The sequence below is a fragment of the Vanellus vanellus genome, assembly GCF_965231255.1.
Source record: "Vanellus vanellus genome assembly, chromosome: 13".
Taxonomy (NCBI): domain Eukaryota; kingdom Metazoa; phylum Chordata; class Aves; order Charadriiformes; family Charadriidae; genus Vanellus; species Vanellus vanellus.
This window is the reverse complement of record NC_138918.1, coordinates 20967853-20982381: the sequence shown is the minus strand read 5'-3', so window position 1 is coordinate 20982381 and position 14529 is coordinate 20967853. Positions and strand designations below refer to the sequence as shown.

At 55.6% G+C, this 14529-nt stretch overlaps 2 protein-coding genes across 2 annotated transcripts in view; both read left to right on the top strand.

The window, feature by feature from the left end:
- Positions 1–387: 387 nt before the first annotated feature.
- On the top strand, positions 388–2871 carry LOC309677430 (protocadherin gamma-B5-like; the record flags this gene model as incomplete). The annotated part of the gene is made up of 1 exon (XM_082490227.1): positions 388–2871. The coding sequence occupies one exon, from the start codon at positions 388–390 to the stop codon at positions 2869–2871; it is 2484 nt and encodes an 827-aa protein (XP_082346353.1).
- A 7738-nt stretch (positions 2872–10609) lies between these two features.
- The window catches only part of LOC309677152 (protocadherin gamma-C3-like), a gene marked incomplete at its 5' end in the record, with an annotated part of 63193 nt that continues 59273 nt past the window's right edge, over positions 10610–14529 (top strand). Inside the window, one exon of the mRNA XM_082489899.1 lies at positions 10610–13361. Within this exon, the coding sequence (XP_082346025.1) occupies positions 10920–13361 (2442 nt within the window). The remainder of the gene's footprint in view (positions 13362–14529) is intronic.

Sequence of the window (14529 nt, the reverse complement as noted above, 5' to 3'; positions counted from 1 at the left end):
AGAAATGGGAGACTCCAAAGCTGTTGGAAGCCAATAAACAGGCGACAGAAGCCCCGGCCTCGGTAAGCGTGGCCACCTGGCGGCTGCAGTGGCGTGGCGGCACCTCCGGGTGCCGCTGTTGGCCAAGGTCGAGCGGCTCTAGAGCCGCAGCCGGAGCCGGAGCCGCTGCAGCGTCCTGCCCCCGCGGGCTGCTGACTCGCCCGGCGGCGGCCAGAGCGGCAGCGGCCCGGGCAGCAGAGGCGAGAGGCGGCGCGGCGCGGGGAGCAGCGGCGTCCGAGTCCGCGCCGAGATCGCTGCCGTCCGGCGTCCCCTGCGCTCGCTGCCGAGCGGGTCCGGAAGGGAGCGAGGGCGGCGGCAGGAGGCAGGAACGCGGCGAGCGGTGCGAGAATGGCGGGCAGGCAGAGTCAGAGGTGCGGGCGATCCGCCGGGCGAGTGCTGCTGCTGGGCGCCTTGCTGCTGTGCTTGTGCTGCCGGGCGGCGCCGGAGCGCATCCGCTACGCCATCGCCGAGGAGCTGGGCAGAGGCTCGCTGGTGGGGCCGCTGGCGCGGGACCTGGGGCTGAGCCCGGCGGAGCTGCCGGCTCGCAAGCTGCGGCTCAGCGCGGAGAAGCAATACTTCACGGTGAGCGGGGAGAGCGGGAACCTGTACGTAAGCGAGCGGCTGGACCGGGAGGAGTTGTGCGGCGAGTCGACGTCCTGCTCCGTCAGCTTCGAGGCGCTGGTGCAGAACCCGCTCAACGTTTTCCACGTCGAGGTGGCCATCCAGGACGTCAACGACAACGCGCCGCGCTTCCTGCAAGACGTTTTCCATCTGGAGATCAACGAGTTGACTTCTCCTGGCGCTCGTTTTGCCGTGGGAGCCGCGGAGGACGCGGACGTGGGCAGCAACTCGCTGCAGGGCTACGAGCTGGAGGCCAACGGGTACTTCGCGGTGGAGGTGAAGGAGAGCCAGGACGGCAGCAAGTTCGCGGAGCTGGTGCTGCGCCGGGCGCTGGACCGGGAGAGCGAGCAGAGCCTGCGGCTGGTGCTGACGGCGCTGGACGGCGGCGATCCGCCGCGCAGCGGCACCGCCCAGCTCTGCATCAACGTCACCGACGCCAACGACAACCCACCCGTGTTCGCGCAGGACCAGTACCGCGTTAGCCTGCGAGAGGACGCGCCGCCGGGCTCGAAGGTTCTGAACGTCTCGGCCTCCGACGCCGACGCCGGCAGCAACGCCCACATCACCTACGGTTTCGGGAAAATGCCGGCCAAGGTGCTTCAGAAGTTCGTGGTGGACGCGGAGAGCGGGACGATCACGCTGCAGGAGGCGTTGGACTTCGAGGACACGCGAGGTTACACGCTGCTGGTGGAGGCGAGGGACGGGGGCGGTCTGGTGGCGCACTGCAAGGTAGAGGTGGAGGTGCTGGACGTGAACGACAACGCGCCCGAAATCACGCTGACGTCGGTGTCGAGCCCGGTGCCCGAAGACGCGCCGGCCGGCACGGTGGTGGCCCTGCTGAAAGTGCGGGACCGGGACTCCGGGGAGAACGGTCAGGTGTCGTGCGAGCTGTCGGGCGAGTCGCCGCTGTCGATCGTGGCGTCGTCGGGCGGGTCGTACAAGGTGGTGACGGCGAGCGCGCTGGACCGTGAGCAGGCGTCCGAGCACCGTGTGACGGTGGTGGCCAGGGACCGGGGCAGCCCGGCGCTGTCGAGCCGCGCGGCGCTGGTGCTGGAGGTGTCGGACGTGAACGACAACGCGCCGGTGTTCGAGGAGGCCGCCTACAGCGCGTACGTGGCGGAGAACAACGCGGCGGGCGCGGAGGTGGTGCGCGTGCGCGCGCGGGACGCGGACGCGGGCGCCAACGGGCGCGTGAGCTACTGGCTGGCGGGCGGCAGCGCGGGCGCGGCGTCGTCCGTGTCGGTGGAGGCGCGGAGCGGCGCGGTGTACGCGCAGCGCTCCTTCGACTACGAGCAGTGCCGCGAGTTCGCGGTGGCGGTGCGGGCGCAGGACGGCGGGGCGCCGGCGCGCAGCTCGACGGCGACGGTGCGCGTCTTCGTGCTGGACCGCAACGACAACGCGCCGCGGGTGCTGTGGCCGGCGGCGGGCGCGGCGGCGGGGGCGTCGGAGGGGGCGGGGGCGGCGCCGCCGTTCGAGGTGGTGCCGCGGTCGGCCGAGGCCGGGTACCTGGTGGCCAAGGTGGTGGCGGTGGACGCGGACGCGGGGCGCAACGCGTGGCTGTCGTACGAGCTGGTGCAGGCGGCGGAGCCGGCGCTGTTCGGCGTGGGGCTGCACAGCGGCGAGGTGCGGACGGCGCGGGCCGTGTCGGAGAGGGACGCGGCGAAGCAGCGGCTGGTGGCCGTGGTGAAGGACCACGGGCAGCCGGCGCTGTCGGCCACGGCCACTCTGCACGTGGTGCTGGCGGAGAGCTTGCAGGAGGCGCTGCCGGAGCTGAGCGAGCGGGCGGCGGGCGCCGAGTCGGCGGCGGAGCTGCAGTTCTACCTGGTGCTGGCGCTGGCGCTGCTCTCCGCCCTGTTCCTGCTGAGCGTGGCGCTGGCCGTGCTGGCGCGGGTGCGGCGGGCCGGGCCGCCCGCCGTGCTGCGCTGCCTGGGCGCGCAGCGCTTCTCCGTGGCCGGCGCCGCCTTCCCGGCCGACTTCTGCGAGGGCACCTTGCCCTACTCCTACAACCTGTGCGTGGCGCCGGCCCGCGCCGTGGCCGAGGGCGCTTGGCTGCCGCCGCCGCCGCTGCCCATCGTGCCCGCGGAGGAGCTGCTCGGCGGGGAGCCCTGCGGGAAGCGGAGCCCGAGCAGCAGCGCCGGCGCGGGAGAGCCGCCCGCCGTCGCCGACGCCCCTCAGGTGTGTAAGCCCGCTTGCTCTCGCTGTTTTCCTTGACCTCTTCTGAACCTCCCTCCCGATTTCGCTGGGTTTTCGCCGGGTGGTGTGCATGGGCAGTGCTGCTCCGTGTCGTAGTTTGTGGGTGCTCACAGGGTCAGGTTCCGCTGTGTGGTTTTGCCTACATCTCTTGTGTTTGTCTAAAATCGTATGAGTTAGTAAAGGTGGAGGCGAACCCTTACTGTGCAGAATGACTTCTGCTGTTTTTGCATGATGGGATCGTGTTTGACACTTGGTATTGGCGATGTTTCCTTTCTGATCTATTTTTCCTGAAGCTCTGTACTTGACTTGGTTGATAGCTGGACAGAAACCTGTTCGTTATAGCGCTTGCGATGTTGACTCCCAAAGGAAACATGCTTGCAGCTCCATCAATGGAAATGTGGCATATTCTTCATTCCTAGTGAAAGGAGAGAGTGTCGCCCATCTGTTTTGGGAATGCTGCTGCAGAAATGTTAATAATAGCAGGAAGGGTGGGGAGTGCTGATCCGTGTGTCCGTGAAGGAAGGAATGGGGTATCCTCCTTCCCCTCACAGCAGGAGAGAAGAGGCAGCGCATCTTGGTTCTTCGGTGCTCACAGGATCAGATTCAGGGGAGAGGTTTTGACTAGAACCCTCGAATGAGTTGGTCATGATGAACACCGCAATTTCAGGATTCTGTACGACGGAAAATGAGTGGGGAAAACGTGATGAACGTTTGGTTTTAGAGCTTTTCCCTTCCTGATGGCTTTTTCTGGAACTGCTTTTACAAATTCTTCCTCCCTAGTGAATGTTCCCCCTTCTTCCGCCGTGTTCCCTCTTATCTTTTGGAGGAAGGCAGGTGCAGCAATGGCTGCATGAACGGGAAGGATAAATTTTGTCCAGGCATGACTTTTTCGAGTTCTTTGTGCAGTTATTTCTCATTTTTTTCTTCCATGCTGGGTGGGAGTTCCCTCTTTCTTACTGTTCCTGCTCTGCCTGAAAGAGAGAGGTGAAGACGTAGAATGGGATCTCAAAAAAAAAAAAAAATCGCGTTTCGTATTTGAAAGCCTGACTTCTTTACCTCTCCCCTTTTCGCAAAGAGAGGGGCTTTAACCTGCTCGAGGCCATTGAGAGGGGAACACTAGTCTCTCAGACACGTTTTCCAGCAGTTGTTGTGTCTGCTTGTTTACCTAGCCTGAGGACATATGCAAAACAACAGTGAAGTACTCAAAACGACAGCAATTAGGCACTTGAATAAAGTCCATTTGCACATTTAGAAATGGCCCGTATAGGTTAGGGTGATCAGCTGTACTTGTCTTCTGCCGTCCTACACTTCAAAAGGGAACCCCCACATTAAAGTCCTTCACCTTTCCTTTTCTAGTAGGAGCTGTCTCTGGAGGTGTACCAACATTTTGGTGTAATTCAACTTCTCTCATCCAGTTCAAAAATAGTGTTGAGAACGGATGCATATCCGTAAACCAGAGGCGCAGGCAGAATTTCCAGCAAATCCGTGCAGCCATATGGCTGCTAACCTCTGCAGGTTACAACAACAACAACAAAACCCAACTTTCCGTCTATCGCCATTAATATTCTACAGGTCATATTACGAAAAAAAAATTATCTTTACATCTATTTTAATCAGCAAGTAGTTTTTTTCGTACGCGGCAGAAATACGGATTGTTAAAGAAAAGAATGGCTTAGAGAAAAGCTAATGAGGGAAGTCCCCGGTCTCCACGTGAGGGAGGATCTTCGTTGTTGGTTTGTTCTCTTGATTGGGATGCGGGGAATGAATGTGGCTGTATGCAGCCCTGTTGACCTGCAAAAAGGGTGAGGGAACGTCATTGAAGCCCGACTGATTCAAAACGCTGTGGAATTCGTTGTGGTGATTGTGCTTTCGGACTAATGGGATAAAGTCATAGTAATTTACACGTCAAAAATTAATAGTTATATTATTATAATATTATATTTTACATATAATATATTATAATATTATGATATATTATAATACATTGTAATATTATATTTTATTATAGTTATTATATATTATAATATTTGGGAATCAATGTGGCTGTATGATGCCCTTTTGATCTGCGGAATGATGTTTGGGAAGGATGAAGAATTCTGGTTGCAAGAAGACAAGGCAGGTGTAAGAGTTTGCTGTGTTATAGTTGGAAATGTCTAAAAGAGAGATGTAAATCTTTTTTATTTTCCAGAGAAATTACTTTGAGGAACTGTGGCTATGGGCTCTAGTGCAACCACTTTTTAAGCCTCCTGTGGACTATTTACCAAGTACTTAGCTTTCGTGTGTACCTACTACTGTTGTTCTCAGACAAGGAGAAGTTGTGTGTGCAACTTTACTTTCAATGGTGTCTGCCTGCAAAGGTTGTTTTCATGTTGTGTGATGTTTGGTTGGGGTGGAAAATTCTGTCTGTCCGGAGACAGGGTGGGTAGAAAAGTTTGTTGTGGTATAATTTGAAATGTCTGAAAGACAAGTTATGTTTCTCCTAGTTGTTAGATGAGGCTCACACTTGTGTGGTTCTATGTGGTTCCATGCATTATCTTCTTTTTATTTTCCAAAGAAATTCCCTTGAGGAACCTTGGCTTTGGTCTTTGGTGTGAGCTCCTATGTGAGCCTCCTGTGGACTTTTTACAGCCAGACACCCTTCTTGTGTGTACCTTCTAATCTGACATGCCTGGCACATAATGTGTGTACTTGACGTAAGCTGAAGTGGAAAACTATGATTCCTTCACTTCTGTAGGTTTCCCAGTCTTGCCTTGCTTGTTGTCCAGGTGTAAAGCTGGGCCTCTTTGTGGCTGGTAACCCTCAAAACATTAAAAGAACTCATATAATTGTTGGGCTGGGGAAGCAGTTTCCTTCTATACCTCGAAGGTGTACAGCTGTCAAGGCAAAGGCTTTGATATAGCTCAGTTTCCCTGAAGTGAAATGCTCTTTTGACTGTGGCTGACAGATGGCCAAAATATGGGATATTGTCCGTGGTGCAAGTAAAGGCTGTGAATGCAGCGCAAGGAAGGCAACAGGCTGGCTTCAAACCAGGGAAAGTGGTGGGTTAATGTGGATGAGCAATGGTTTGATTTCATGCCTGGTGCCAAGGCCTGTGCCATTTTAGTTTGTTGTTATCCTGGTTTCCCTGTCCTTAAAGGCAATGGTAGTCCTCCAGTAATAAAATGTTTGTGCTATATATGTGCATGTGGAATGATAATGTATGGATAGAGTGGTTTCTAATTCCTGTGTGAAACTTCCTTTATCCCTCTGTGTCTCCCTGTAATATGTGATGTATAGTTTCTTCACAGTTGTATTCACACTTTCTTTCAGGCTTCTGTTTCCTGGAAGGTCGTGGTTCATTTTCCCCATTTCTGGGTACTGCTATTGCATTGGAAACTGAGTGTTGTTTTGCAGCAAATACTTACTTCAGCCACGTGAGATAGAAATGTATGTGTGAGGAAAATGAAGCAGAAGCTAAAAGAGAATCTGCTGTGGTTTCTCAGGATTCTGAGCTTGAGAAAGGGCTCCCACAGGTGTGTAAGCCTCTGCGCTCTCGCTGTTTTCCTTGACCTCTTCTGAACCCCCCTCCCGATTTCGCTGGGTTTTCGCCGCGTGGTGTGGATGGTACCCATCCACGTCTTGGTCTATGGGTATGTCCTGGTTCCGGCAAGGATGGGGTTAATTTCCCCAAGGAGCCGGCAGGGGAGGCAAGTATTCCATACCACGTGACCCATGCCCCGCTGTAAAAGGAGCTAGCCGAGGAGGGGGAGTCAGTCGCCACTCGCGGGTGGGCTGTGGCGGTGCGGGTCTGGTCGGTGTGCTTCGCGGTGGTACTGTAATTGCGTTCTTATATTCCTTTACCAGTGTTATTGTTTTTCTTTTTTTTTTTTTTCTTTCCTTTGTCTCTTCTGTTAAATTATAATATTTCAACCCACGAGTTTTGCCCTTTTCTGCTGATTTTTCCCACGGCTGTGGGAGTCGAGCAAGCAGCTGCGTGGTTCTCTGTTGCTGGCTGAGGCCAAACCATGACAGGTACTCACAGGTTGACGTTCACCTGAAACATTTTGTTTACATCTCTTGTGTTGTCTCAAATCGTATGAGTTAGTAATGATGAAAGCGAATCCTTACTGTGTAAAATGAGATCCACTGATTCTGCATGACAAGGTCGTGATTGACACTTGTTGCAGGTGTTTCCTTTCTCATCCATTTTTCCTAAATATGTGTGCTTGGATGTGGTTGATTGCTGGAGAAAACCTGTTGGTTAATGCTTTTTTGATATTGAACTCCCAAAGGAAACATGCTTGCACCTCCGTCAATGGAAATGTGACATATTCTTCATCATCATGTGTCACATTCTTCATCATCAAGAGGAAGACTTCCCCTGGGTTGAGGAGGATCAAGTGAGGGACTAGTTAGGTCAATTAGATATTCACAAGTCCATGGGCCCTGATGGGATGCACCCGAGAGTGCTGGCAGAGGTCATTGCTGGGCCACTCACCATCATCTTTGAAAGGTCCTGGAGAACAGGTGAGGTGCCTGAGGACTGGAGGAAAGTCACTGTCACTCCGGTCTTCAGAAAGGGCAAGAAGGAGGACCCGGGGAACTACAGGCCGGTCAGCCTCACCTCCATCCCTGGAAAGATGATGGAACAGTTTGTTCTGGGTGTCATCTCAAGGCACGTGGAGGAAAAGAAGGCTATCAGAAGTACTCAGCATGGATTCACTAAGGGGAAATCATGCCTGACTAATATGATAGCCTTCTATGATGGTGTGACTGGATGGATAGATGAGGGAAGAGGGGTAGATGTGGTCTACCTTGACTTCAGCAAGGCGTTCGACAGAGTCTCCCACAGCATCCTCATAGGGAAGCTTAGGAAGAGTGGGTTAGATGAATGGACAGTAAGGTGGATACAGAGCTGGTTGCAAGACATTGCTCAGAGGGTTGTGGTTAGGGGCGCAGAGTCTAGTTGGAGGTCAGTGATGAGTGGTGTTCCCCAGGGGTCAGTACTGGGTCCAGTCCTGTTCAATATATTCATCAACGACTTGCATGAGGGGATAGAGTGCACCCTCAGCAAGTTTGCTGATGATAGAAAGCTGGGAGGGGTGGTTGACACACCAGAAGGCTGTGCTGCCATACAGAGGGACCTGGACAGCCTGGAGAGTTGGGCGGAGAGGAATCTTATGAAATTCAATAAGGGCAAGTGTAGGGTGCTGCACCTGGGGAGGAATAACCCCATGCAGCAGTACAGGTTGGGGGCTGACCTGCTGGAGAGCAGCTCTGTAGAAAGAGACCTGGGAGTCCTGGTGGACAACAGGATGACCATGAGCCAGCAATGTGCCCTGGTGGCCAAGAAGACCAATGGTATTGTGAGGTATATCAAGAATAGTGTGGCCAGCAGTTCGAGGGAGGTCATCCTCCCCCTCTACTCTGCCTTGGTGATGCTGCATCTGGAGTATTGTGTCCAGATCTGGGCTCCCCAGTTCAAGAAAGACAGGGAACTGCTGGAGAGGGTCCAGCAAAGGGCTACGAAGATGATTAGGGCATTAGAACATTTCTCTTGTGAGGAAAGGCTGAGGGACTTGGGCCTTTTTAGTCTAGAGAAAAGAAGACTGAGGGGGGATCATATCAATGCTTATAAATACTCAAAGGGAGGGTGCCAGGGGGATGGGAACAGTCTTTTTTTCAGTGGTGCCCAGTGACAGGACAAGAGGTAACGGGTACAAAATTGAGTATAGGAAGTTCCACCTAAAGATGAGGAGGAACTTCTTTACCTTGAGGGTGGCAGAGCACTGGAACAGGATGCCCAGAGAGGTGGTGAAGTCTCCATCTCTGGAGACATTCAAAACCCGCCTGGACGCGTTCCTGTGCAACCTGCTCTAAGGTGGCCCTGCTCTTGCAGGGGGCTTGGACTAGATGATCTCCAGAGGTCCCTTCCAAACCTATGATTATATGATTCTATGATCCCTAGTGAAAGAAGAAAGTGTTGCCCATCTGTTAGGGGAATGCTGCTGCCGAGATGGCAGAAATGGTAGCAGTAGTGGGACAGGTTAACTGTGTGTGAATGGGGAGTACTATCCCTGAGTCGTCACAGGAATCACGCAGTGGTATTTATTGGTTTTTCACTGGTCACAGGTTCAGGTTCAGCTGAGAGCTTTTGGCTACATCTGTCGTATGTGTTAGTAATGGTGACAAAATGTAAAATAATGGTTCTACATGATGGAGTCGAAAATTTTGGGAACGTTTGGTGTTAGATACTTCCTTCTTTTTTTCTGAATCCATTTATATGTTGGTTAATGCTGTTTCATGAAGGAAACATACGTGTGGCTCCATGAATGGAGAAGTTACAGCTTGTTCCTCCCTCCTGAATGTTCCCTTCTTCTGCCGTGTGCCCTGTCATATTTTTGGGGAACGCTGCTGCAGGAACGACAGCATCAATGGGACGGATGAATTTGGTCCAGGCATGATTTTTCAGAGTTCTTTGTGCAGTTATTTCACTTTTTCTTCTTCTCTGCCGGATGGTAATTCCGTCCTGTTTACCGTTCTTGATAGGTCCTTCTTACTCAGGTGAAGGTGTAGAATAGGGTCTCAAAGAAGAAAAAAAAAAAAAAAAAAACAAAACACAAAAGAAAAGAAAGCAAACGAACAACAACAACAAAAAGCAGACAAACGCGTTTAGTATTTCAGACCCTGTCTTCTTTTCCTCTCCCTTTTGCCCAAAGAGAGGTGATTAGACGTGATTGATGACGTTAACAGGAGAATGCTAAACTGAGAAATTTAGTCTCTCAGTCACTTTTTGCAGCAGTGGTTGTGTCTGCCTGTTTAGAAGAGGAGGGCTGTAGTCAGCCTAAGAACATGTGTAAAACGAGCAGAAGATACTCAAAACGATAGCAATTAGGTACTTGACTAAAGTCCACGTGCGCATCTACGCATAGTTTAGGGTGTGCAGCTATCCTTGTCTTCTGCCGTCCTACAGTATTTTGTTGAAAAGGTGTCCCACCAACATGAATATTCAAGACTTACGTGAATGCATTGCTGATAAGCGTCAATCTCTTACACCGAGCTTTCTGAGAAAATCAAAGCTCCTGTAAATGAACCTGATACCTCTCGTTCTCCAGGGCGGGGTGGGTCTGAATATATCCTTTTCCAGAGCAGAGCCTGTTATCTTTCTCTCCTGTTGTACCAGTGTTTCAACCATGACTGCTGCAATAGTTTCTATGTAGGCTGTGCTTTTGGACAAATGGGATAAGACTCGTAATATTCTACAAGTCACATTATGAAAAATTATAAAACTTTACATCTCTTGCCATTAGCAAATAATTTTTTCGCGAGCGGCAGAAATAACGCGGGTCGTTAAAGAAAAGAAAGGCTTAGAGAAAAGCCAATGAATGAAATCCCGGTCTCCATTTGAGGGAGGATCATTGTGGGTTTGTTTTATTGGTTGGCTGCGGGGAGTTAATGTTGTTGTAACAACGCACTTCTATCTGTAGAAAGAGTGAAGAAAACGTTATTCATACACTACTGTTACAAAACGCTGTGGAATATGTGGTGGAGATTGTACTTTCGAACCAATGGGATAAGACTGGTAGTATTATATACGTCATATTAAGAAAAACGAATAGATCTATCAGCATGACAAAAACAAGTTTCCCCTGCGGTATAAATACCAGGACCGCGGGAGGCGTGTTATTTCTCTCTGGTCGAGCCCGGCTGGAGATCACAGGTGGACGGGAAGCGATGTCTCCGGGGCGACTGCCCCTTCCCCGCGAGCTGCCCGTGGGAAAGGCAGGCGGGCAGCGCTGTGTGGCTGCAGTGCCGGGAGGAGGCTGCGGGCGCCGCTGTTGACCGAGGAGGAGCGAGAGGAAGGCCGGAACGCTGCCGGCAGCCCCGCCCGCTGCGGCCCGTTTCTCTCGCTCGCTGGCAGGCTGCTGCCTGGGCGGCCGGGCGGTCTGCGAGCGTCCCCGCGGTGCGGAGCCGTGCTGCAGCGAGGCGGAGGGGACAGCGGCAGCGGCGAGCCTGTAGCCGCACCGGGAGGCGAATCTGCGGGGAGCTGCTGGCGGTGGTGTGGTTCCGGCGGTGCCACGAGGAAGATGTGTGCGGCGGGGAGGCTTTGGGTCCGGCGGGAACGAGCCCTGCTGTGGTGCGTGGTGGTGGCGGCGTGGGAGGCGGCGTGGGGGCAGCTGCGCTACTCGGTTCCCGAGGAGCTGCCGAAGGGCTCGTTCGTGGGCGATGTGGCCAAGGATCTGGGGCTGGAGCTACCGGCGCTCCACGACACGGGCGTACATATCATAGACAGAGGTAGGACGCAGTATTTCGCTCTGCACGGGAAGACGGGACATTTAGTGACGGCGGAGAGGATAGACAGAGAGCAGCTGTGCGAGAGTGTGCAGCAATGCGTGCTGCGCTGTGAGGTGATCGTGGCGGGGGAAATGCAAGTTTACGGAATCGATGTGGAAATCACGGACATTAACGACAACGCCCCCAGCTTCAAAGATGATGAACTGGATGAGAGAATAAGCGAGATGACCGCCCCGGGGTGGCGGTTTCCCCTGGCCGAGGCTCACGATCCGGACATGGGAGCGAATTCCGTGCAGAACTACATGCTGAGCGGCGACGAGCACTTCTCGCTGGCCGTGCAGGCGGGCCCCGGCGGGGCTCAGCGTCCCGAGCTGGTGCTGGCGAAGGCGCTGGACCGGGAGGAGGCAGCGTTTCACGAGCTGGTGCTGAGGGCGATGGACGGCGGAGAGCCGTCGCGGACGGGCACGGCGCGAATCCACGTGTCGGTGCTGGACGCGAACGACAATGCACCCGTGTTCAGCCAGGCGGAGTATGCGGTGCGTGTGCCAGAGGACATGCCAGTGGGCTCCGTCATAGTCACCGTTACGGCCACTGACGCCGACGAGGGTCTGTACGGGGACGTGAAATACTCGCTGAAGAAAATCACAGAGAAAGCTTCGCATATTTTCCAGCTGGACGCCGAAAACGGAGCGATCTTGCTGCTGCGGAGCCCGGATTTCGAGGAAGGCGACTCGTACGAAGTGGAGGTGCAGGCAAGGGATGGCGGGGGCTTTTCCGACACGGCGAAAGTCGCAATCACGGTGACAGACGTGAACGACAACGCGCCCGAACTGACAGTTTCGTCGACGCTGAGAGCGATCTCGGAGGACGCCCCACGGGGTACGGTGGTGGCCCTGCTGCATGTGCAGGACCGGGACTCGGGGGCCAACGGAGACGTGCGGTGCTCCCTGGATGGCGGCGTCCCGTTCGTTCTGGAGAAGTCGTTTGAGGACTACTACCGCGTGGTGACGTCGAGGGAGTTAGACCGGGAGGAGGTGTCGGAGTACAACGTGACGGTGCGGGCGTCGGACGGCGGGTCGCCGTCGCTGTGGAGCAGCGCGGTGCTGGCGCTGCGCGTGCTGGACGTGAACGACAACGCGCCGGTGTTCGCGGAGGCGCGCTACAGCGCCCGTCTGCCCGAGAACAACGCGGCGGGCGCGCTGGTGCTGAGGGTGCGGGCGACGGACGCGGACTGGGGTCAGAACGCGCGCGTGCGGTACCGGCTGTGGGAGGGTCGGTTGCGCGGCGCGCCGCTGTCGTCGTACGTGTCGGTGCAGGCGGAGACGGGCGCGCTGTACGCGCTGCGGTCCTTCGACTACGAGGAGGTGCGCGAGGTGGGGCTGTGGGTGGGGGCGGAGGACGGCGGCGCGCCGGCGCTGAGCAGCAACGTGTCGGTGCGGCTGGTGATCGTGGACGAGAACGACAACGCGCCGCAGGTGCTGTACCCGCCGGCGTCGCCGCCGCCGGGGTCGGTCGGGGGCTGGGCGGGCGTGGAGCTGGCGCCGCGGTCGGCGGAGCCCGGGGCGCTGGTGGCCAAGGTGGTGGCGGTGGACGCGGACGCGGGTCAGAACGCGTGGCTGTCGTACGAGCTGGCCAAGGCGACGGAGCCGGGGCTGTTCCGCGTGGGGCTGCACAGCGGCGAGGTGCGCACGGCGCGCTTGCCGCTGGCCCGCGACGCGGCGCGGCAGAGCCTGGTGGTGGTGGTGAAGGACCACGGGCGGCCGGCGCTGTCGGCCACGGCCACGCTGACGGTGGTGCTGGCCGAGAGCGTGGGCGAGCTGCTGTGGGAGCTGGGCAGCGCGGCGGCGGCGGCCGGGGGCGAGGCGGCCGGCAGCCTGACGCGGTGGCTGGTGGTGGCCGTGGCGGCCGTGTCCTGCCTCTTCCTCGCCTTCCTGCTGCTGCTGCTGGCGCTGCGCCTGCGGCGCTGGCGGCGCTCGCAGCTGCTGGCGGCGGGCAGCGGCGCCTTGCGCGGCGTGCCGGCCTCGCACTTCGTGGGCATCGACGGCGTCCGTGCCTTCCTGCACTCCTACTCGCACGAGGTGTCGCTCACGGCCGACTCGCGCAAGAGCCAGCTCCGCTTCTCGGGCGGCAGCTGCTGCGACACCCTCCCGGCCCGCCCGCCGCCCGACGAGCCCGCGCCGCTGCTCGGGGAGGACCCTGCCGCCGCTCGCCGCGCGGACCCCGCCGCTGCCCCGGTGAGTTCCTCGGACCACGCGTGCTCCAAGACGCTTTCCTCTCCTGCTTCTCTGCCCTTTCCCACTCGCTGTCTTCCGTGTCCTGCGTAGGGAGGTTTAGTGACAAGGAAGGGAAAGCTTCGGTGTGCACCGCGCTGTGTGCTGGTGCCTCTCGCTCCAGGGAGATGAAGGTGGACTCGTTGCTCAGCGTTGCACTTGGTGCGGGAGTCGGGAGAAGCGCGGCTGCCGTTGGTTTGAGCTTGGTTAGAGTGGGGTATGTGTTCTTATCACGCGGCAGGTCGTTTCTCATTTTGCCCCCTGACATGTGTAATACCCACTTTCCCGTCGGTATTAGCTTTTCTGAACGGATGTATTTCAGTATTATCAAATGGAAGTTTAGTTTTCGTTATTAGCAGGGTCAGGTATCTTCCTGACTGCACATGTGCTTGATTAGGAGTATACAGTCTTGAAACGTAGTGTTAACGGCACTGTGTCTAACATAGCTGCTCATCGTTTCTAACTCTTGTCATCCTTTCTGGTTCTCCACCATAACGGGGTGAGCAACGAAACGTCCAAGCTTTGATCTTCATGCACCGGGTGGAGGAATGGGCTGGGCAGCAACTGGTCCCGTGTCGATTTCTGTCTGACTGTTGTGCAGATGAAAGTGAATTGTAAAATATTGTGACTATTATCTAGATTGTGTGGGTGGCTGCCAATGAAGGGCTACTGGAGGAAACGGGATATGTGTTTTGCCGATTCCATGTCTTTTAAGGTTCACGTATTTAAAGTGCATCTGGATGTGTCTTGGCTTGAAAATACATTCTGTTCTATACATACAAGGGCGGGATGGAGAAGTAAACGTAAGGACGGGGATCTTGCCCCTCTGCAGTTGTTCACTGACCCAGTGTCTCCTGCAGGACCGCTGCCCTTCTACTTTAAGACTCTCGATGATTCTTCTCTGAAGTGTACTGGGCAGAGAAATGTATCTTCCTTCTTAGGACCGAGATGTGAAGATATCTATGTGAAATTCGTGGCGTGTCCTGATGAATGCTGGAGAGAAGTAATCTGACCAACCGGCCCTTTGATGTCATGTGCTTGCAAATTTTAAGGCTTGAAGAACACCGTGCAAGTTGTGAAGGGTGAGAGATGAGAGTTGTGGGAGCAGTGTGTGGGGGCCACAACAGATATG